At 42.0% G+C, this 25,208-nt stretch overlaps 1 protein-coding gene across 3 annotated transcripts in view; it reads left to right on the plus strand.

Annotated features, from left to right (window-relative positions):
* LOC146710507 (junction plakoglobin a-like) overlaps nucleotides 1-25,208 on the plus strand; it is a 117,532-nt gene that overhangs the window by 77,230 nt on the left and 15,094 nt on the right. For all 3 annotated transcript variants that reach the window (XM_085453083.1, XM_085453085.1, XM_085453084.1), the window contains 7 exons: nucleotides 1,171-1,424; nucleotides 1,518-1,756; nucleotides 5,931-6,132; nucleotides 6,225-6,369; nucleotides 6,453-6,556; nucleotides 7,343-7,462; nucleotides 10,355-10,573. In XM_085453083.1, coding sequence (XP_085309209.1) covers nucleotides 1,171-1,424; nucleotides 1,518-1,756; nucleotides 5,931-6,132; nucleotides 6,225-6,369; nucleotides 6,453-6,556; nucleotides 7,343-7,462; nucleotides 10,355-10,573 — 1,283 coding nt within the window. The remainder of the gene's footprint in view (nucleotides 1-1,170; nucleotides 1,425-1,517; nucleotides 1,757-5,930; nucleotides 6,133-6,224; nucleotides 6,370-6,452; nucleotides 6,557-7,342; nucleotides 7,463-10,354; nucleotides 10,574-25,208) is intronic.

Below are 25,208 nucleotides of genomic sequence, written 5' to 3' on the forward strand. Positions count from 1 at the left end.
CCGTATCTCATCCATTTTGTTTGCCAGAGAACGGATGTTGGTGAGGAAAATACTGGGTAAAGGCAGCCGGTGTGGTGTTAGCTTTAGCTTAGCCCGTAGCCCTCCGCGCCTACCTCGCCTTTGTTTACGATCTCGGTGCCGTCTGTGTGCACTTCCACCCGGCCGGGGAGAGTGGGCAGCCTCCGGTGTTCTGGAGATCTCTGGGATGAGTCAGAGATCGGCGATAAAACTGTTGGAGTTATGAGTCCAGATGTCCAGAAGCTCTTGTCTGCTGTAGGTCAGCAATTCTGGATGAATAATCTGATGAAAAGTAGATAAAAAACCGCTAAATAGCAGATTCTGGAGAGACACTGAGCCTCACGTTGTTCACGCGCCACCATCTTGGTCACCAGTAGTTAGTGAGCACTTAAAAGCATAGAAGGAAGTGCTTGTGTGAATGGGTTTTCATGGGTGAATGTGGTGAATTGCTCTTCGAGTGCTCCAGGAAAGTAGAAAAGCACTATACAAAAATCAGTCCAGTTGCCATTTAGTCCAGTATGTGGTTTAGCATTGTCCTGCTCTAATATGTCTTGATGAAAGCATATGGTGTTCTAAAATTTATATATACCTTTAAATAATATAATAATATATATAATATAATAATTTTATATATACCTTTGAGCATCGATGGTGCCTTTCCAAACAAACTGGTAATTGCATATACACTAATGCAACCCCTTACCACAATGGAGGCAGACTTTGAACTGATTGCTGATGGACCTTCTCTTCTTTAGTCCAGAGGATCTTTTCCATAAAATAATTACAATTTTTGATTCGTCTGACCATAGAAAAGTTTTTGAAGAGCAAGGAGGTCCTGCGTTAAACTCTTTTTTAAAATCCTGTAAATGCGATAAGTTGATTGATACCACAGGCACGTCTGCTAGAAGGGTAAGGGGTAACACAGGCGGTTGCCAGTATTTTCCAGCCTTCTGTTGTGCCTGTGCCAACTTCTTTGAGATGTGTTCTTGTCACCAAGTTCAAAATGAGCTCATGTTTTTCCTGAAATAAAATGTTGTAGCTTGAGCATTTGATTTGCTTTTTTAAATTCTTCTACTGATGGCATATGGGTTTATGAGATTTGCAGTTTACACACACTGTACCATAACTCTTGTTGCCATCTCCCTCCAACAGATTTAGAAGCTCAGTACTCTCTTACCCGGGCTCAGCGGGTCAGGGCTGCCATGTTTCCAGAGACTCTGGTAGAAGGGGAGGCAGCCATGCCTGTCCAGTCAGATCCCTCACAGCAGAGCAATGTGCAACGACTGGCTGAACCTTCTCGGCTGCTAAAGACAGCTCTCGTCCACCTGATAAACTACCAAGATGATGCTGAACTGGCCACCAGGGCAGTGCCAGAACTCACCAAGTTGTTGGGAGACGAGGATCCGGTACAGAGCTCACACAATCAATTACTAAGGATTAGCTTGTTGAACACCAAGGAAACAGTGTTTTTTTAGATGGCTAGCTTCTTTATTTTCTAGGTTGTCGTGAACAAGGCGGCCATGATTGTCAACCAGCTAACCCGTAAGGAGGCCAGTCTCCGCGTGCTGGTGCAGTCTCCAGCCATGGTGGCATCCGTGGTGTGTGCCATGACGACAACAACTGACATGGAGACGGCACGTTGCACAGCCAGTGTGCTTCACAGCCTATCGCACCAGAGGGAGGGACTGCTGGCCATATTCAAGGCTGGAGGGATACCAGCACTGGTCCGAATGCTAAGGTACAAATACTTAGATTGTTGTTATTAGAATTATGTTCAATGATTTTGCCTTGTCAGCACTTAGGCTAAAACATTATGCCAAACTGCCTTCTATACACCAGAGGCTTTGCTATACTTGGTAGCAGAATCTGGCAAATTGTGTCCTGTTATCTGGACGTAGTGATTATGCTCATTGTCAACGTGGTTTGGCAACGTTACCTTGAATCTAAACCTTGTACATCTGTTGCAAGCAGGACTTTAAAGTATTGAACATTTCAGTGCTTGAAATATGTTTTAAGGGCTTTGCAGAAAAAATGGCTGGGAATGACGTTCATGAAATGAAGTACATAAAGATGAAATAATAATGAACATTTCTAGTACTATAATTGATACAAATAAAAAATAACAATTTGTACAATTATAAATAAGGCAAGCATATGGCAACTTAAAATACTTACATACTGAAAAGCAAAACACAGAGGAAGGCCATTACAAATGCTCTAAATATGAATCTTTGACTTATTAATGTCCAGTCCAAGATGTAAAAAAAACCCCAAACAAACTGCTGGTCATTTTGAATACAGCACTTACTAAGAATGCAACCACCAACTTTCTTTTACACTTTTCACTGATTGTCTATTTGTCTCTAAACAGAAAATAGTTAAGAAAAAGGCAACATCAATGCTAAACCCCAACACCGTACAAAATATGGGACAGCCAGGAGCAAGGAAAGAAAAAACTAAGGAAAAACAAAGCTCAGACACACACATGCATGAGGAATGGGGGAGGCCAGAGCAAGGAACTCAGACAAACTGAGGGAATAAATAAACAAACTGATGAGGGCAACAGGAGAGGACATTTGTACCTAACTGGGATGTAAAATTAAATAAAAAGCACAAGAGACAAAGGTCTAACAAAATAAAACAGGAAGTAAGTGAACTTGGAACAGTAATGTGGACTTGAGAACAAAGGTAGAGCAGGCATGCACACGTTCGGACAACAATGTTAATTGTACTAGACCGTCCTTTCTGTAGAAATACAAGTAAAGTTTTCTGGCAGAAATCAGACGTCTAGATGTTTGAAAGGCTGACAAAGTCCACACACAGCCAGGTCCTGTACTGTACTGTCATTTGAAAGACTGAGGTTTGTGTCTTTTATGAAACTATTGAAATATAATTGCTAGATTCATTTGAGTGGTTTTCATTTAATTACATTTAGCTAGACAGCAGAAATATCTGCTCAAGTTAAATATTCAGTTTAACATTATCCACCTTAACGTGGTTATGGTTATGGGAAGATCAGTCACTGTGCAACCGCAGTGAGAGCTTGGTCCCCATTTAGGCAATACGTTGGACCCATTCCACCCATTCACAACAACAGTCACCTCTAGCTGAACCAGGTTTAGGGAGGGGCAGCCATCTGCCGCTACCGGTTCAGGGTAATTGGAAGAAGGCAGATTAAAGCTCTGACTGTTGAGGAGAGTCAGAGATTAATTATAATTAAGTATTAAGCATTAAATACAGAGTGGTGTATAAATACAAAGTGAAAAACAACACTCGGTGCATCATGGAAAGCTCACAGCAGCTTAAACCTATTGCACCAAAATTAACGGTGATTCACGGTCCACTGATCTGCTCCTAAACTATATGCTTTATCAAAAATGATAGTTTTAAGCCTAATCATAAAAGAAGAAAGGGTCCCTGTCTTCCAAATCCAAACTGGAAGCTGGTTTGGCAGAAGAGGGACTCTGAAGCTGAAGGCTCTACTTGGAAAAAAATAGATAAGCTACACAAAAAAAAACTTTTGGCCAGTGGAACAGGAACAGGAAATAATACCACACCACAGAGAGTTTTTTTGTGTAGCTTATCTATTTTTTTCCTTTTATAATAACTCATTTCATGGAATAATCTTCTACACCCTGCTGAATCATAATACTAACTTTGTCTTTAGGGATTTGCTACAAAAACTTAGCTCATAGTGAAATCACTAGCAGCATGTGTTCTTCCCCTGTTCCTCCCATGCTTATTTTAAAGACCTCATAGTGCCATAACACTCCAATAGAGCACTTTGCTCTCAGACTGCTGTTCACTTGTGGTTCCTAGCATATTTACTGTAAATATCGAATGGGAATTCCTGTGGTTTGGCATCATCAGTTGGAGACCTCCAGCTTGCAATGGGGCATTTTGCTGCTGAGTGTAATACAGCGGGAATGAGAAACAATTGTTCCAAGTCGGATGCCAAGATTCTCAGGCGAAAAAGGGTAGAGTGCTAACGTCAAGGCAGAAATGAGTTGCTGCCCCAAACGAAGGAATTCAAGTATCTCGGGTTCTTGTTTACGTGCAAGGTGCAAGTGAAGCGGGAGACCGACAAATGAGTTGTTGTGGCATCAGCAGTGATGGACCTCTGTATCGCTCTGTGGAAATGAAGAGAGAGCTGAGTGTGGAAGTGCCCTGTTTTACTTAGGGTCACAAGCCCTGGGTAGTAAGAATAAGATTGCAGATACAAACGGCAGAAGTAAGTATATATACACTTTAATAATGAAGTGCATTCATGAATAATATAAAGTTTACGAAAAATTGTTTCCAGGGGTTAAAGGGATAGTACTTATTTAAAAGTCCCAGAAACTACCCAGAAACTGCCAAACATACATAATTGCATTTAACAAGCCTGAACAATAAACACAATATTTACATCATTGATTTTAAGCAAAGCAGAATGCTGGAAACCTAAGTTAGGATTAATTTAATCACTTTATTATTATGCTAAAACATCAGCAAATGTAACCTCATTATTATGAGGCTATTACCATTTAAAGCCTTCTTACAAAAAAACAAAGAAAAGAAAAGTCTAATGCACAGATATTACCTTTTTATTGCTAGCAGGTTATCATATTGTTACCAATGTATTCTGCAACTATTACTAACTGGTTTTGCCTCATTGCCGAAGCTTTTTTCCACATTATTACCCCGTGTTGTTGGACCCTTTTTGTCCAATTAAATTAATTTCAGACTAGCAACTGCAAAAACGTCTGCTTGAGCAAAGCGGCCATACTGTCATGGTCCTGGGTCGTGTGACCCAGTGTGTTATGCTTAACCTATTTTGATGTTTATTGTTTGCTTAGGTTCTTTAAGGTAGTCCAGCCCTTTTTGTAATTATGTTACCCTTGCATTACGTCTCCCTTGCCCTTCGTGTGTTTATGTCTGTGTGTCTTGTACTGTCAAGTTCATGCTGTCAGTTATGTCACCTCCCCCTGTACTACGTCTCCCCGGTTCATGTCTCATGTTTCTTGTTTTACTTTGAAGGCCTGCATTCACTGTCTGTGTATTCAGCTCACTCCTCCTGTCCTGTCGTTAAGTTCATGTGTGTCAGCTGCGTTCCCATGTGTGGCCACTTCCCCTGATCATCCCTCATGTGTATTTAGTCTCTGTGTTTCTTACAGTCTGTGTCGCGTCGTCTGTGTTATCTCCCCTACCCCTTGTCATAGTTCCCCAGCCTTAACTAGTCCTAGTTTGTACTTTGTTTAGCCATAGTTTTCCCAGTCTATGTTCAGGTTTTCCCTCAGTTGCTTTGCTGCCTTGTTCCTTAAGTTTTCGGCCCTAAATAAAGGCTCGCCTTCTGTTAAGTCCGGTTTTGTGTCCTCACCTCTGTTTGCTCTTGGGTCCTCCGTGACACATACTTTGTGCTGCTGATGGTTCTGAAGTCTTGGTGGATTTAGATATTTACATTCAACAGTATAAAAACAGATATCAAAGTAGCCATCAGGGCTGTTTTTATATGCATGTACTATAAAGTTAGAACATGCAAGTGTGGCACCTAAAGAACATCATCAGTTAATTTCTAGAAGCTTCTAGAAACAAGGCCTGATACTCAGCAGCCATATTAACACATCTGAGCACCTTTACGCACAGAGTTTTTCGGGGCACTACCTTATTTTGCATTTTCATCCAAAAGTGGTATTCTACCATCGTTTTTGCTGTTGCAGAATTCACCAATAGCAGATGCTTCATGAAGGGAGTGGTGCTGCTATCAAGTCATGGACACTGGAAAAAAAGTCTTGAACTCAAGTCTCAGGGATTTCTTTTGAATGAGTTATCTGTGTCTGATAGAAGTCAGTTAAGGTCATAAACTGTCTAATGTGCCTTGAAATCTATTAATTTTATGGGATCTCTATCCTTTTCCATTTTTCATTGTGCAGTTCACCAGTAGAATCAGTCCTATTTTACGGAATTACCACTCTTCACAACCTGCTGCTGCATCAAGAGGGAGCAAAGATGGCTGTGCGTCTTGCTGATGGCCTGCAGAGAATAGTTCCCTTATTGAAAAAGAGCAACCCAAAGTTTTTAGCCATTACTACAGATTGTCTGCAACTCCTGTCCTACGGAAACCAGGAAAGCAAGGTGAGAAGAGGACCCTGGAGCTGGAAAGGAGACTATTGGTCTACTTATTTTCTTTAATACCTAATCAACACTTCCTACTTCCCTCTTGTCAGCTGATTATTCTAGCCAATGGGGGTCCAGAGTGTTTGGTTTTCATCATGAGAAACTACAACTATGAGAAGCTGCTTTGGACGACAAGCCGTGTCCTTAAAGTGCTGTCTGTCTGCCCCAGCAACAAACCAGCTATAGTCGAAGCTGGTATGTAACTACTGCTGAATATACTGTGGGCTTAGCGCAACATGCTACATGTTCTGTAACCATATGTTCACATGTGTGCTCAGGAGGCATGCAGGCTTTGGGGCAGCATCTTACAGGGTCTAGCCAGCGTCTGATCCAGAACTGTCTGTGGACACTCCGTAATCTGTCAGACGCAGCAACCAAACAGGTACAGTGATGACATGAAGTCACTTGTGTGTATGTAAAGATAAAGAAGCCAAAACAAATGATCGCTGGTCATTAGTTATACTGATGACTTTATATAAGCTGGTTCATGCAATATCAAGCGCATAGACAAAATATCCCATCAACACATCCCCTTAAAACCCAGAACCCTAAATGGTGCAATCTTGGCCTTGTGGATGATTTTCATTTTTTACAAAATCCTAACGGTAACTTCTAGATATGCAACACTTTGAGTGCTCAGAATAGAAAAGGTATGTAAGTATCATTTCATTTGCAAGTCACTTCAGTTAGTGCAGTTCAACAGTTGCTCTTAACTTGCTAGCTATGACATTCACACCACTGACACACAATCCTCAAGCACCATGTAATAAATTTCCATCAAAATATCAGTTAGCAAACTAGCTCATTCAGCGGATTGGAACAGGAAAAGTACTTTGATGTTCCACAATTGCCTTCACAACTGCTTCATGGAGCAATAATCATGATGATCAACAATTAGGAGAAAAATAATCCATTTGGATTTTCAGAATATACTAAATATGACATGAGAAGGAGGAGAAGATTACTATATTTATATAAGTTTTAATAACATCACGACTGTCAACTGATGCCTAGAAAAAAACCTAGTGATACTTGTTTGGTTAGACATCCTGCTCCATAAAATGTATAGAAATGTATTTATCCCAGGACATTTTGTACTTTAACTTTGTTCCAATACATCTCTGCTGTGATTGATCCTTTCTTTATCTCTATTGGTTCTGCTCTGTAGGAGGGATTAGATGGTCTGCTGCAGATACTGGTCACTCAGCTGGGCTCAGATGATGTGAACATGTTAACCTGTGCCACCGGCATTCTGTCCAACCTGACATGCAATAACTCACGCAACAAGGTAACCATGATGAGATGGCAGACACACAACTTTCAAGACTACATGGAACTAACATGTAAACAAGTACAATTTTAATGTCTTAAGGTACACAAACACTCACATACACATCCAGTATGTTGGCCTGTCCAGATTGTAAGCTGGACAGGCTCTAGCCCTAACGCAACGCTGAACTGGAGTAAAAGAAAAATCTATGATGTCACCATTTCTGTCAGGAGTACTTTCCACCACTTACAAGTGTTGTAACAGTAAAGGATTTCTAGAATGCTGCAAGTTCCAACAAAAAGGTGCGATCCTGTGTAAAATGTAAATAAAAACAGAATGCATGAACTCATATTTTTTATTATAACCACAACACAGAAAACATATCAAATGTTTAAACTGGGACATTTCACTATTTCTTAAAAAGTATTGGCTAATTTTGAATTTGATGGCAACAACATCTCTCAAAAGTTGGGACAGGGCAACAAAAGACTGGGGTGGTAAGAAACAGCAAAAAAAATGTTTTGAAAATAATTATGTTATTTGAGAAGAGGTTAGTAACACAAGTGTAAACCAATAAATAAAAATGTGCAGCGTTTTCCCTTCCCACTGTTGCCAAAGCGCTAGCTCATAGGCAGAGATGGGAAGTAGCAAAGTACAAATACTTTGTACTTAACTGTACAGATACCTGAAAACTGTATCTGTAATTTACTTGAGTAGTTTTTTCCTGGCTACTTTTTACTTTTACTTCCTACATTTTTAAACAAATATCTGCACTTTCTACTTCTTACATTTTCAAAACAGGCTTGTTACTTTTGCTTTAGCACATTTGGGGAAAGTTATTATTTTGTTACTGTGAGCCTCCAAACATCAACACGATTTAGGACTAAACAGATGAAGAGCAATTCAGTTTGTTTATTAATCACCAGAGGATGTCACACAAAAAGAGATGGTGTGTGCTAAAGTCATGGGTTAAAAGTGGTGTTTTTTTTTTGTTCTTGCCACAACACCAGAATGTGGTACTTCGGCATCTAGCAAGTCCAACTAAAGAGGAGTGATCATAAAGGGAGTGACTTTTTTGCAATGTTTCTATCAGCTCAACAGACATCAGCAAACACACAAACTGTCTTTAAGTAAATAAAAGTACGTGTGACTGGTGCACAGTGGCTGTGGTTTCATGAGTCAGAGTGAGGTTACATCAAATATAGGAGAGATTCATATGAATTTGATGATCCTTAGATCCACTGACTAATTCCACCTTCATACCAACTTTATACCATCTGGGAAAAAGACATCATAAACAGCGTAGTGTCAGTATAGAGGATGGAAATCACCCAGGAGAACTCGTGAAACATCTGCTGACATCTTGTTGAATTCAGTTCCCATCTGATATTATTTAATTTTATTTTATTTAATGTTAATATAGCACAAGGTTCAGTTAGCTTTGCACAAAAATGTCTCCAAATGTCTTTGAGTACATTTCAGAGCCTCTACTTTGTAACTTTTACTTGAGTATTCTTACTTCAGTACAGAATATCTGTACCTTTTCCAACTCTGCTAATAGTGGCTTATATGATTGTTAGAGTTTTCTCTATTTTCTTTGTGTTGTTGTAGGGTCTATCGTACAATATGAAGCACCTTGAGGCAACTGTTGTGATTTGGTGCTGTATAAATGAGTGAATTGAATTGGATAGGCTGTCCACACTAGTCTACACTAGTGTGGACAGCCTATCCAATTCAATTCACTTATTAAACAAGACTACTCTTGTTTAACAGAAGTTTAACAGAAGTTACCAACTGGCTCTCTAGGAATGATCTTGTTTTAAACACCAACAACATTGAGACCATGGTTGTAGCTCCTCCTGAAATATATCTTAGAAACATTCAGGCTCTTGCTTTTGTTTGTTCAACTAAGTTCAGCATTCGAAGTCTTGGTGTAATACGACTCACATCTTTCAGTTAGGAACATTTCTAAGTTGTGACATATGGTCTCATCAGCCAACCTGGAAAAAATTATCCATGCATTTATGTCATTGCATTTAAATAATGGTAATGCCCGGCTTGGACTAATCGTTTCTTTCACGCCTTCAAGCTATAGAAAGTGCTGCAGCCAGACTATTAACACGTTGTAGCAAGCTCACATTACTTCTTTTTTATATTCTTTACACTGGCTCCAAATAGTTTTTAGGATTTGTTTTAAAATTCAGTATACAGAACAAGCTCCAGATTTCATTTCTCAACTTCTTAAAAAAGACACTGCTGTCTTTGTTCACAGGCTCAGAGTTTATTAGTTGTTCTCCGTATTGTGGGGCGGCGCAATGATTGGTGATTAGCACTGTTACCTCACAGTAGGAAGGTTCTGAGTTCCAACATTAGACCAGGGTCTTTCTGTGTGGAGTTTGCATGTTCTCCCTGTGTTTGCGTGGGTTGATCTCTCCGGATACTCCGGCTTCCTCCCACAGTCCACAGACATGCAGTCAAGTTTTAAAATACACAAAACACACTGCTGGCAAATATCATTTTCTAAATGAGCAGAAGCTTGTGCATATTGTACAATATACACAAGCTTAGGTGCGATGTTCTGGGCTTTTATAAATCCATTTTTACGCATGCTGGCGTAGTATGAAGACATACTACTATGAATATTTCCTGAAATTCATAAGTTCTTATTGCCAACCAAAGTCATTAAAAATATCAGATTAAATAAACGGCCAACAGATTTTATTTGTTCATGTGTGATTGTGTCACAGTGGTCATGAACACCTCAGCTGTGTACACATTTCAATTCTAAAGAACGTCAGTTTAACAAAGCGATGTAACTTAATGTTTACTTGTCTTTGTTTTGATGTGTGGATTCACATTTGTATTTCATGGTGAAAAACCCAGATTTCTGTTCCCCATGTGTTCCTACAGACGCTGGTGACTCAGTATGGTGGAGTGGAGGCATTGATCCATGCTGTGCTTCGTGCTGGCGAGAAGGAGGATGTTGCTGAACCTGCGGTCTGCGCCCTGCGGCATCTCACCTCCCGCCACCAAGATGCCGAGCTAGCCCAGAATGCCGTGCGTCTGCACTATGGTGTCCCAGCTATTGTTAAACTACTGGGCCAGCCCCACTACTGGCCTGTAGTAAAGGTAAGGACAGACAGTGATGTATACTATTAGAGATAACATGCATTGGAGCTGGTAACTAAATTAGCCTCTGTGGGTCAAAAGAATTGGAAGAAAGGAAAGAAAAGGACGGGAACAGAAAGGAAAAGAGAAAAGCACCTTTGATACTTAACCAACCCTTCATTGGTCCAGCTTTCCATTCATAAAACTTCATGTTACTGCATATGTTGAACGCATTCATGATGTTCAACATATTAAAACGGAAGCCAGCCTGAGGCAGGTAAGCCAAGGGTATTGCAGTGTCTCCTCAGCATAGCAGAAAATGCAACAGCTTCCTTCCTTTTTGGATTTATATGTGCCGTGTCTTTTTGTATCAACAGTCCCTTGCACCATTGTCCTCTGGAGAGCTGCACTACATATCTTTATGAGAGGTTTACACAGGGTCCTTCTCCACCCCTAGTAATGACCTTTATCCCAACACAAAAAACTACCTTTACTCCTGGATATGGGCCAAACATGCTTTGGCCCATGCTTGCTTGTGGTTTCCTCTGGTATAAAGAAGTAGAATGGCAAGCACAGCTTTTAGCTTTCAACATAGTCTTTTACAGAACATATTCCCAGTTTGTATTCAGGAGTCACCCCCTCTACTTTTAAGATTAGGCTTAAAACTTTCCTGTTTGATAAAGCTTATAGTAAGGATTGGATCACGTGACCCTGAGCCATGCATTAATTAGCTGCAATAGGCCTAGGCTGCTGGGGGCTTTCCATGATGCTGGAGCGTTTCTTCTTCACCTCTTTTCACTCTCAGTTTATACATCACTCTGCATTTCATCATTAGTTAACTTTCATCTCTGGCTCTCTTCCCCAGTGTTTTTTTTTTCACTGTTTCCCTCCCCTTAACCTCATTCCAGAGTCTAGTTCTTCCAGAAATTGCTTCCCATTGTTGCCAAATGCTTGCTCCTAAGCTACAGGAGGTAGAGCAGGTCCCAGCTGGTAATGGTAAAACCATCATATTTTACATTTTGGCCAGTGGACCTTTGTGGAAGAAGCTGAAGCATCAGTACATCAGTATATGTTGACAAGTTCACTGTGCTTTTAATTGCTTCTGGAAAAGTTCAACCTGTGAGACCCAAAGGCAAGCAGAGGAAATTACTTTTCCAAGTCATTATGCAAGAAGATGGAGCAGGATTGATACATAAATGAAGTCTGGAGGGAATAATGGACAATGTGGGTAAGAATGTTGTTGTAGAAAGCTAGTTGGCCCTTCATCTGATCATTTAAACCCTGGAGAAATACTCCTTGTAATGCATTATCTGGCCAGCTCGCTGTGGCGGCCACAGTTTGAAACTTAACTAAGAACTCAGCTATGCTGCGGATGCCCTGGCATAGATCAAACAATCTTTTAGCTAAACTGCCCTCAGATATAGGTGAGCAAATTTCTTTCTCAGCTCATTCATATGGGAAGGTAGAAATGGAATGATAAATGAAAAAACCTCAGCCCACGCCAGCGCTTTCCCCCTGATTGCATTGGACAGCTTAGTGGCATCATTAGGGAAAGAGCAGGACGAGCAACCCAAAGCTAGCGCACATTGTAACAAAAAACCCCAGCTAGGTGAGTTCTCCAACTCCTTTTAGATTTCCCGTAGCCTGTGGGTTCGCATCAGCAGCAGGAAACAGGTGAATAGCAATAGGTTGCAGACCAGCTCCTGAAATCTGAGTAATGAGCAGAACATGCTACGTTCAGTACGTTCAGTTTGGTGGGTGTGTGGGTGTGCAAAGAGTCTGACAGTTTAGTGGCCCGGCTCAGTTTAAAATGTGTAACAGACTACGAGTCACTGGTACCTCTCGTTAACAAACACAGCTTGGACAATGTGCCACTATGGTACCAACATCTTCTCATGAGGCTCCTGGGATTCAGTCCAGTATTGGAGCATGTCCTGGGAAATACTCTTATCATTGCAGACACCCTGTCACATAGCCCGTAGCTAACACTTTCACAGAGACTGGAACACACAGTGATGTGGCATGCTATGTTGCTAGTGGTAGATTCCTGTGTCCACCAGCAAATCAGAATGGCAACAGAGCCAACACGGAACTGCAGTCTTTCATGAAACTCCCCAAAACAGCATAGACTTAACACATAAGCAAAGTACTGTCATATACTGGGTTGCCTGAGTCGAGCGGGTGGGCGTTGCGGCTTTACGTCACCATGACATGCTTTGCGGCAGGGCTGTCTATGTGCAGTTCTTCTCTTAGCTGCCACACCCATTGTTGTGCTGTTATAACCCATGCTGGATACACCTTCAATAAAGCAGCATCATAAGAAAGCTACCGAGTGCTCATTCTACATGATGTCAGAAGTGACCTGGACCATCGCCGGAATAACGCCATAAGGGAGAAAACAACAGAATGGCTAAGTTTAATCCCCCGTCAAGCTTCCCTTTCGATAAGCCGACGGAATGGCCCGACTGGAAACAGCGTTTCGAGCGCTACAGGATCGCAACGAAACTCCACAAAGACGAAGGACAAGTACAGGTGAGCTGCCTAATCTATGTGATGGGAAATGAAGCAGAGAACATTTACAAGTCACTCACCTTCGCCGCCGATGAAAGACGTGACGACTTCGCTGTCGTAATGAGGAAGTTCGACGAGTATTTTTTCCCGCAGAGGAACATTATACATGAGAGAGCATGTTTTCACCAGCGTGTCCAGCGGCCAGGTGAAACGGCGGAGAGTTTTATCCGAGCCCTGTATGACCTCTCAGAGCACTGTGAGTTTGGTGCATGTAAAGAGGAAAATATCCGCGATCGTATTGTGGTCGGGATACAAGACAAGGACCTCTCCCGCAGGCTACAGCTGATGAAGGACCTCACATTGGCGCAAACGACCCAGATTGTCAGACAGTCAGAGGTGGTCGCAGCGCAGGTCAGCTTGCAGGGAGATGCGGGAGGCTCAGTACAGGAGGAGAGCTGTTATGTCTCGGCTACTTCAAATTCAAATTTTATTTGTCACGTACACAGTCATACACAGTACGATATGTAGTGAAATGCTTGGACAACTGCTCGTGACCTACTTAAAGGCCACAATAAGTTATGAAGGCAAAGACTACCTATCCAAGGTGTATGTGGTTCGTGGACGCAGAGTTAGCAACCTTCTCAGCCGCTCCTTGTCAGTGCAGATGAACCTGGTGAGAAGAATTGATGAAGCAACGATCACACCCACCAGGAACCAACCACTTTACGGTGAACACGGAACACTAAAAACTGAGCCAGTCAAAATTCAGTTAAGGGACGATGCTGTGCCATACGCAGTGTATACGGCACGCCGTGTGCCTTTCCCCATGCTGCAGAAAGTGAAGGAGGAACTACAAAGAATGGAGAACCATGGTGTCATTGAGAGGGTGACCCAACCTACCGAATGGTGTGCCCCAATGGTGCCTGTCTTGAAGAAGAACACAGCAAGGGCCAGGATCTGCGTCGATCTGACAAAACTGAATAAGTCTGTCAAAAGAGAGCGCTATATCTTGCCTACCCCTGAGGCAACCATGTCCAGGTTGAGTGGGGCAACGGTCTTCTCCTCGTGGGTGCAGCCAGTGGATTTTGGCAGCTCCCATTGCATCACGAGAGTTGCAAACTAACGACATTCATCATGCCATTTGGCAGGTATTGCCAAATAGGCTGCCCTTTGGGATAACAAGTGCACCAGAGATCTTTCAGCGAAAGATGTTGGAGACCTTAGAGGGGCTAGAAGGTGTGGAGGTCTTTATGGATGACATCCTGGTCTATGGGGCCACCATGGAACAACACGACACCCGACTTGAGAAGGTGCTGCAGCGCATTGAGTTAGCCGGATTGAAGCTCTCAAGGAGAGAAGTGCTCCTTCAGACAGAGCCAGCTTCGCTTCCTAGGGCACCTGATCGACTATTCTGGGGTCAGGCCAGACCCTAAGAAAGTGAACGCCATTCTTCAGCTGCCGTCACCAGAAAATGTGCAAGAGCTTAAACGGATCCTAGGAATGGTTAATTACCTGGGCAGATATATTCCTGCTCTTGCCACAGTATGCCAGCCACTGTACGAGTTGCTTAAAAGCAAAAACAGTTGGACCTGGGATCACCCACAGCAGGCAGCCTTCGAGAACATAAAGAGAGCGCTTACATCAGCACCTGTTCTTGCCTTCTATGACGTCAACAGACTCACAGCCGTATCTGCCGATGCCAGTAGCTACGGGCTTGGGGCTGTGCTGCTTCAGCTTCATGGTGCAGAGTGGAAACCTGTTGCCTACTGCTCTAGACGCCTCACGGAGGCTGAAACACGCTACGCACAAATCGAAAAGGAGTGTTTGGCAAGTGTTTGGGCCTGTGAGAAGTTTGATAAGTATCTATGTGGCTTAGATCGCTTCAGGCTTGAGACCGACCATAGACCTTTGGTGCCCCTGGTCAATAGCGGGGACCTTGACAATGTTCCATTGAGGTGTCAACGCCTCCTGATGAGGCTCATGAGGTACAAGCCGGAGGCCATCTATGTCCCTGGCAAAACGCTTGTCATCGCCGATACGTTATCACGGAGTCCACAGACTCGGGCTGAGGATGACACTAGCACTCACAGTGAAGTGGACTGCTACATAGCCACCGTGTTACAGGGCATTCCAGCGTCCCCAAGCCGAATGGAAAGCATTAAAGCAGCCACTGCAACGGATGTTGAACTACAGACTGTCATTACGTACATACGCAGGGGTTGGCCTGCATACGGAGCTAGTGTGCCATTGAACATTAAAGCGTACATGAAAGTGAAAAACGAGCTATTAGAGGCTGACGGCCTGGTTATACGAGGCTGCAGAATCGTCATTCCAAAGTCACAGAGAACAGCCATTCTACACAAACTACATGAAGGGCACCAAGGCCTCGCCAAGTGCAGGGATAGGGCTAATTCATCTGTGTGGTGGCCGGGGCTCTCCACTGAGCTAAAGAATGCTGTGCTGCAGTGCCACACATGTCTGGCACAGAGGCCAACACAGACAAGGGAGCCGCTCATCTCCACACCTTTGCCGGATCGTCCATGGCAAAGGATAGCCCTGGATCTCTGTGAACACAAGCGGAATAATTACCTTGTTGTGTCGGACTACTACTCACGTTTTCTGGAAATACTGCACCTACCAGTGGCCAAGTTGTTCAGAAACTGAAGTCGACCTTTGCTAGGTTTGGGATCCCTGACGAGGTGGTGAGTGACAATGGCCCTCAGTTCTCCAGCTCTGAGTTCCAGGCCTTCGCGAGAGAGATGGATTTTGCCCACAGAATGTCTAGTCCCCACCACCCACAGGGAAATGGTCACGCGGAGAGGGCAGTACAGACTGCAAAGAAAATCCTCTGGCACAATGACCCACTGATAGTACTAATGTGCTTTAGGTCTACTCCCTATACCACTACAGGCTTCAGCCCAGCGGAACTTATTATGGGGAGGAAGATCAGGACAACCCTGCCTACCTTGGAGAAGAATCTTCAACCTAAATGGCCCAACAAAAGAGAGGTTAAACGAAGGGATGCTGGTCAGAAGGCCAAGCAGGCGTTCTACTACGACCGCCGCCATGGTACTAAGCCCCTACCTCCACTCCATCCAGGGGATGCTGTCCTAACTAAGCTGGACCAGGAGAAGGCTTGGGCAATGCCGGCCATCATCTCCTAGGAGAGCGTCTCTCCGACATCCTATCTCGTTGCCACACCCCAAGGTGCGGTGCTGCGATGGAACCGCCGCCATCTTCGCCTCGAACCATCTCCACGGGCTATGCCACAGCCCCTTCCAACACCCACTGTGGACACTGAGGAGCTGCCTTCTCAGTGCGCTGGTGTGTCCACTCCAGAGACCCCACCTTTGGCCCCTAGTCTGGCCCCAACGCTTGCACCCACTCACGGCGACGTACCGGATCAGTTACGCAGGAGGTGCGGCCGGGTACGCAAGCCAGTCAACAGGCTGGATCTGTAGACACTGGGGTAATGGGAGAGAAAGAAGGACCGGGGAGTGGGAATGCTGTATTGTTGCTGTTTTGCACTTGTGTTTTGAGCTGCAACCAATACTGCTGCTACCTGGTTGAGTTAATTACCTTAAAGGTTTACCATGTTTAATAAGTCCTGTTTTGTGGACACTGCCCTTCAGGCCGACAGTAAGCCAATTGTGCTCGGGTCCTTAAGAGAACCGCCCAGAGGCTATTATAGTGTCACATGTTATCATTGTGTCGTTGCTGTTCTATTTGGGGTTTGTTATTGGAAATAACATGAAAAGGGGGGAGATGTCATATACTGGGTTGCCTGTGTCAAGCGGGTGGGCGTTGCGGCTTTACGCCACCATGACATGCTTTGCGGCAGGGCTGTCTATGTGCAGTTCTTCTCTTAGCTGCCACACCCATTGTTGTGCTGTTATAACCCATGCTGGATACACGTTCAACAAAGCAGCATCATAAGAAAGCTACCGAGTGCTCATTCTACAAGTACCAGTGGAAGTGAGTGCTTTTGTTTTGTTCAAGTGAAATCAGAGCCGTCCGAATGTGATGGACATGTCCTAAGTAGCGCCAAGGTCAGTAGGAGTTGAAATCATTCATCATTTCATGAGACACAATGGCCTGACTAAATGCAGAGACATATCCACGGCCTTATTGAGCAATAGGACTACTCCCTGCTCAACCACAAGTGTTAGCTCAGCACAAGCGAATAGAATAGCTACTTTATTCTCATTTATAACACACACCAGTTAGTGCACATCAGAATGTGATTTTGTGCATTGATTTGCCATCTGAGTAATACAATATAAATAAATTAATCTAAATCTAAAAGTAAAAAATCTAAAAAAGAAATTAAATATATATGTAAGTATATAAAAGGAGGTCATGGTTGATGGCAGCAGTTGTCCCAGAAGAGGGCGTCTCTTCAAGGTCCATCACAACACAGCAAAGGACACTGCTATGTCTGAATTGTCGTCACCTGCAACCTGGGCAGATACTCCAGGCCTGCAGCAACTGATGAGAATACAATGACTGAGACTCTGACAAAACAGCTATATCAGAGACTGTCACTCAGAGTGGGACTTCTATCATGACTAGTGTTGGTCAAGTTACTTGAAAAAAGTAATCAGTAACTAATTACTGATTACTTCCCCCCAAAAGTAATCCTGTTACTTTACTGATTAGTTATTTTCAAAAGTAATTAATTACTTAGTTACTTAGTTACTTTTTAAAAACATGATTTACAACCTGAATAGGTGATAAAGCGATAGATCTTTCAGACCAATTCTATTTTTTCTGCATAATCCATCATACAAATTTTTTTTTGCCATAGTAAACCCTTACTTTACTCGTTACTTGAAAAAAGTAATCAGATTACGCGTTACTGTAACGCGTTACTGCCCATCTCTGATCATGACCCCACTTTATAAACAGCTTGTGATCAGATCTGGATGCCTGTAGACTGGTGCTGCAAACTCTGGAATGAGAGAAGCAGAAGGAAGACAAAAGTGAGTTGAAAAATAAAATGTTTTTATTTGTTATTATTTTTTAACCTGTCCTGTCCAGCAAGCAGAATTATGGTCTGAATTCTTTGTAGTGTACACTTTTATTTATTTACTGTATTTTATTATTCATATTATTGTGTAGTGGATAGCAGATGGGGTAAAGGCCAGATTGGCAAAAAATAAGAAGAAAGTGAGAAATAGGAAAAAGAGAGAGAAAAGAATGGAGGTGGGGGGAAAGTCGAGGGTGAAGTAAACAGACATGCTGGGTCTCCATCTGCTGCCTTGTAATAAAGTGCACTCAAATGATATACAGCACCAAAAAGACAAATTATAGAGCGCTACACAAGCAGATACAGTGGGGCAAAAAAGTATTTAGTCAGCCACCGATTGTGCAAGTTCCCCCACTTAAAATGATGACAGAGGTCAGTAATTTGCACCAGAGGTACACTTCAACTGTGAGAGACAGAATGTGAAAAAAAAATCCATGAATTCACAAGGTAGGATTTGTAAAGAATTTATTGGTAAATCAGGGTGGAAAATAAGTATTTGGTCACCTCAAACAAGGAAGATCTCTGGCTCTCACAGACCTGTAACGTCTTCTGTAAGAAGCTTTTCTGTCCCCCACTCGTTACCTGTATGAATGGCACCTGTGTGAACTCATCATCTGTATAAAAGACACCTGTCCACAGCCTCAAACAGTCAGACTCCAAACTCCGCCATGGCCAAGACCAAAGAGCTTTCGAAGGACACCAGGAAAAGTATTGTAGACCTGCACCAGACTGGGAAGAGTGAATCTACAATAGGCAAGCAGCTTGGTGTGAAAAAATCAACTGTGGGAGCAATCATCAGAAAATGGAAGACATACAAGACCACTGATAATCTCCCTCGATCTGGGGCTCCACGCAAGATCTCATCCCGTGGGGTCAAAATGATCATGAGAACGGTGAGCAAAGATCCCAGAACCACACGGGGGGACCTGGTGAATGACCTGCAGAGAGCTGGGACCAAAGTAACAAAGGTCACCATCAGTAACACACTACAACGGCAGGGAATCAAATCCCGCAGTGCCAGACGTGTTCCGCTGCTGAAGCCAGTGCATGTCCAGGCCCGTCTGAAGTTTGCCAGAGAGCACATGGATGATACAGCAGAGGATTGGGAGAATGTCATGTGGTCAGATGAAACCAAAGTAGAACTTTTTGGTATAAACTCAACTCGTCGTGTTTGGAGGAAGAAGAATACTGAGTTGCATCCCAAGAACACCATACCTACTGTGAAGCATGGGGGTGGAAACATCATGCTATGGGGCTGTTTTTCTGCCAAGGGGACAGGACGACTGATCCGTGTTAAGGACAGAATGAATGGGGCCATGTATCGTGAGATTTTGAGCCAAAACCTCCTTCCATCAGTGAGAACTTTGAAGATGAAACGAGGCTGGGTCTTCCAACATGACAATGATCCAAAACACACCGCCCGGGCAACAAAGGAGTGGCTCCGTAAGAAGCATTTGAAAGTCATGGAGTGGCCTAGCCAGTCTCCAGACCTCAACCCCATAGAAAATCTGTGGCGGGAGTTGAAAGTCCGTGTTGCACGGCGACAGCCCCAAAACATCACTGCTCTCGAGAAGATCTGCATGGAGGAATGGGCCAAAATACCAGCTACTGTGTGTGCAAACCTGGTAAAGACCTATAGTAAACGTTTGACCTCTGTTATTGCCAACAAAGGTTATGTTACAAAGTATTGAGTTGTATTTTTGTTATTGACCAAATACTTATTTTCCACCCTGATTTACCAATAAATTCTTTACAAATCCTACCATGTGGATTCATGGATTTTTTTTTCACATTCTGTCTCTCACAGTTGAAGTGTACCTCTGGTGCAAATTACTGACCTCTGTCATCATTTTAGGTGGGGGAACTTGCACAATCGGTGGCTGACTAAATACTTTTTTGCCCCACTGTATACAATTTTGGTGTGTGTGTGTGTGTGTGTGTGTGTGTGTGTGTGTGTGTGTGTGTGTGTGTGTGTGTGTGTGTGAGAGAGAGAAAGTATTTGTCATAGAATGTAATATGGACAGGCATACAAGACCACATAACATGCATATCGTTCTCAATGGAATTGCCCGTGCAGTGGGTGCATATTTTTGTGTCTGCAAGACCCATTAGGAGCATCCTTTGTCCTGTATCGTGTATTCTGTGGAGATTTTTGTATTGTATGAGTTGTAAGTTGGGGTTCTAAGTCATTTTGAAAGTACTTAAACATTTGTGTCTAGAAGTTTTGATCTGGATTGATGGAAAGATTTCACTCCCACTTTGTGGTTTGGAGGGAGAATTATTGATTTTTAATAATAACTTTTACATTTTGATAACAACTTAGGGGTGCTGAAATTTAAAAACTCTGTTACCCGAGTAGGTATTTCCAAAGTTCAGTTCACTGAGATTCACTGTCTTCACTGTCTAGAAATTTTGGTTTGATCATTTTTGAAACATGTAGCAATCTTTAGATAAGAAATAGGAATGAAAATTTGGTAGTCCATAAAAATGGACTGTAATACTGTACTGCTATGGTAGCCAACGTTTCAAATGGTCAGAGGGCCCGGTGGCGCCAGTGTCCGGCAGCCTCGCCTCTGTCAGTGCACCCCAGGGCAGCTGTGGCTACAACGTAGCTGCCATCACCAGTGTGTGAATGTGTGTGTGAATGGGTGGATGACTGAATGTAGTGTAAAGTGCTTTGGGGTCCTTAGGGACTGAGTAAAGCGCTATACAAATGCAGGCCATTTACCAAATGCAGGTTTGACAGGTTTGTAAGTGTACACTTTATATAGATATAGATAGATATTTTAAGCCAAAATAAAAGAGAAGAAAAGAGAGATGATGGGAGAGATTAAAGCAAAGAAAAGATGCGAGAGGTAAAGAACAGAGAAGGAACACAGGAGTGGTAAGAAAAAAGGTTAAGGATGTAAATGACACCCCTCTTTACATAGTGTCAGGTTGAGTTTTTGATAGACATAAGGTAATAGTACTACCACCACCTTTGTAGCTACACCACAAGCAAACACACACATCATGACATACACCTCCCATTACCCACTTCCCTAAAATAGTTCATCTGTGACAACTCCTAGTGGTGCATAATGTCCCTGGGAAGACAGACAGATGGATAAGAGAAAGAGAGACACTAAAAGCTCGAGCAAGAAGGCTGTTTGCTTTGTTTCTTAGTGAGGAAAAGACAAAGGGAAGGATTGATTCTTAAAAAGTGGGAGAGAGAGCACTCATTGTACCAGGGTCCTATTTACTGAAGTAAAAATTGAAAAGAAAGACAATTTAAAAGCCTGCAAGGTGATTCATCAGTGAACAGAGGTGCACAAGAACAACATATTGATAATCCACTTGGTATTTGCAGAGGCCTTTTGCCTGCATAATAATTGCAGTAATCATTCAGTAAACTGGTAACATTGGTAAAACTACCTGTTCAGTTCAGTTTAGTTATTATAAGTATATACATGCACTGTATTTAGCAGGAAGATCTTCACCTTGTTTTAGAATCCTGAATATAACACAGTTCAGTAATGCAACCTCTTCATGTTGCTTCTTTTTGTCTGAACAGCAATAGTATACACAGCATAGCAACATGCATTAGACATTGCTGTGTTGTACTATGTAAGACTACTATTATTCCAATCTAGACTTCCCTGCTGTTTTGAGCTTACATTGTACTTATTGTTTTTCACATAATTGTTTCACTCCACAGGTAGAGCAGGTCATCTACTGATTGGAAGGTTGGTAGTTCGATCCCCGGCTACCCCTAGATATCCCCAAGGATATCCTGCCAAATATCTTGTATAAGTTGTATAGTTTTAATGTTTTATTTGGGAACAGAATGGTGTGTATGTGTAAGTTTGGTGATGGAGTTTTTATTATGAATGAATGATGAATTTTTATGAATTATTATGTCTATTTTTATGCTTAAGGACAACAGATGGAAATTAGCCCTTGGCTATAATCTGGTATGTTTACATTCATGTAATTTTTTTTTTTTTTACATTTATGTTCATTAACATGCACTGTCCTAAATAAATAAATAAATGAATCTATGGGCAAGATACTAACCCCCAGTTGCTCTCTGATGCATCCATTTGAATATGAATGTGTATGAATGGTAGTTAGAAAGCACTTAAAAGCATAGAAGACAGTGCTTGTGTGAATGTGGATGTGGCATGTTGTATAGAGTACTCCAGGAGAGTAGAAAAGCGCTTTATATAAGAATCAGTCCATTTACCATTAAACTGAAACACACACATTTCATCACAAGGTGACTATTTGTGTTTAAAAAAGCTCTATTGTGACTCTGTTTATATTCTCATTGCAGAATCTTTAAGGTTTTTTGTTCTATATATAAATAAATCATTTCAAACACCCATAGAGTTTAAAGACCCGTGTCCTATGTCAGTTGTTTTTTTCTTGGTACAAAGACCAGACCTACACCAAACTACACTGCTTTGTTGATCCATGCCCCACTTCTCTACCAAATTACATTAAATTTGGCCATCTATTTTTTTTGTTTTTTGTTTTGTTTCTTTATTTCTTAGTTTTATTAATCCCCTTGACAGGCTAAACACACTGACATTTCTAAGCCCATTTCTAAGCTAAGTACTTTTCTTGATATAAAAATAAATGTAAGTTACTGTTGAAGCAGATACCAATAAGAAAATTCTGGAACAATAAAAATAGTTGTTTAAATATCACATCCAAAAGAAAATGAATTTATTAATTAATAATTATATCATAATTATATGGTTCTCAGCCATATGGAATGTGGTCAATGCAGTGAGCTAAACTGATGCCACTATTTTCCCTCTCCTAGTTACCATGCAACTGTACTTCTGCAGTCCGAAGGACATTCTGATGTCGTTGCTGTAGATCCCAGTGGTATGGACCAGTGAATCGATGTGATTCACTCATGGCATACAGCTTGATGTAGAGGAGGTGGCTGACAATTGCTCCAGTAGCCAAGTTGTTAATTTGGCTGTGGGGGTTCAGACCTATAACAGCAGCGGGGACAGAGCATCTTCTTGGTAAATCCCGCATTTGATAGTAATTTGTGCTGTTGGCCTTCAGTTAGTCTCTAATGTTGTTTGCCACATCCCCATTGAATTCCTGATGTATGGTCTTGGGGTCCTGTTGATCCTGTACAGTTATCCCAGGATTCCTGAGCAGCTAGGAAAACAGGATGGTTGAGTAAGGGTGCAGAGAAAGCCCCCAGCAAACTACCATCCAATTGACATCTGTAATTATTTTTCCATACCTACTGAGGAACAAACTATGATTATTGGCAATTATGTTTTAAGACATGTGAAGCACCTGCAGACCACTTATGTGCACCCCTGACTATAGTCCTTACATTCCACAACTTCCTCTGGCAGGGAATCCTCTCCACAAGTCTGATGTTGCTACCTGCATGTGTCTCTGTAGGCACATAATCATGTTCTTCTCACAAAACCTTCATCATCTTCTTCCTGTCTTTTTCCCCAAACAATTTTATACCAGGAGATTCTATTTTTAGAAACACTCCCTTTCTTAAATGCAGTCATATGCTGTTTCTCAGGCGTCAGGGGCCATCTCCTGGATAAGCTCCCCAGCCTTCGCCAATGACTTCCATTCAAACAGGAGTCCTGTTTGAGCTTCCTTTAATGGTTGTTAACTTTAAAGTTGATTAAAAGTCAAAAATACAAATCTTACAAGTGTAGATCTTCTTTTACTGTATGCCTTTGGATTGAACCTGAGGTCCATAAGTCGTCTCTGATTGTCTGATAGTTGTTTTTTTTTTAGCCAAGGGTGGCAACCCTTGCATGCCTTGTCATTTCTCTGACTTGCTTATCGAGTTTGAGCAAGCTATCCAGCAATACACCTAAGTTACTGACATAGTCACAGGAAGAGCTAGCAAAGGGACCCAAAGCAGCACGAAGTTGGACACGAGGGATTTTACTGTCGAACACCACAATCTCAGTCTTCTTATCGTTTAAGACAAGGGAATTACTCAGGAACCATTCTTTGACCTCACGCATGCATTCTCGAAAGTAATGCAGAGACACAGCAAGCTCATTAGTAAGTTCAAAATAGATCTGTATGTCATCTGCGTAACAGTGAAAGGCAATATTGTATTTTTCAAAGATTGCGCCTAGAGGGAGCAAATACAATGAGAAAAGAATAGCGCCTAAAACTGATCCTTGAGGTACACCGCAACAGAGGAAGAGAAGAAGGTGCCCAAGTTAACCGAAAAGGACCTGTCAGAGAGGTATGATTTAAACAAGTCAAGGGCAGTGCCTCTCATACCCACAGTGTGCTTAAGTCTTAATAATAAGATGTTATGGTCCACCATAACATAACATATTGGAGGAGTCTCGAGGTCCTGGAAGCTGTCAGGGAGTGAGGATGCTTCTGTGCATCGTGGGGGAAATGAGGACGGTTTGTGTATCTCAGATAGTTGGGGGAAGTGCCACTAGGCCAGGCATTACTGGCAGTGACAATGTTATCAAATCTGTTAAAAAAACAAAAACATCAACAGATTTGCTCACACCGTGTCCCCATCTAGAGCACCATTCCTGCATCCTCTGATAGTTTTTCATACCATTCCAGATTTTCTCATGTTTTATATGATCCCTTTACCTTTCTCAATCTGACATTGAGTTCCACTTGTATGTAAGAGGCAGTGCTGCGCAAGTTACTTTGAAAAAGTAATTAATTATAGTTACTAGTTACTTCTTCACAAAAGTAACTGAGTTACAAGATTCTAAAAGTAATTAATTACTTGAAAAGTAACTATTGTGTTACTTTAAAAAAAAAGTTTAACCATGGGGTCCAGGGTATAATTGGCCATTTTTAACTACTTTTGATTTTCCCTCTGCATTTCACCGTTAAAAACTATTTACTTTGCCTTGTTTGGCATCATCCTTTTCAGCACAACCTCACGTGTCTGAATTTACAGTTATGTTTTCATTTTGACAGACTGTATTAACACAATTGATCTAAAATCAGACAAAAAAACATAAAATCCGAGTACAAAAAAATATTTTTTTTACTGTAACAGCCACAAACATGTTTATTGAATCATATTTATAACTTTAAATGCAAATATAAATTGTTGATTTTAATATCATATGCACAAGTTTT

Source organism: Copadichromis virginalis, linkage group LG4 (genome assembly GCF_057382275.1).
Source record: "Copadichromis virginalis isolate Kocher_CV1m ecotype Utaka linkage group LG4, C_Virginalis_male_GT1.1, whole genome shotgun sequence".
Lineage (NCBI taxonomy): Eukaryota > Metazoa > Chordata > Actinopteri > Cichliformes > Cichlidae > Copadichromis > Copadichromis virginalis.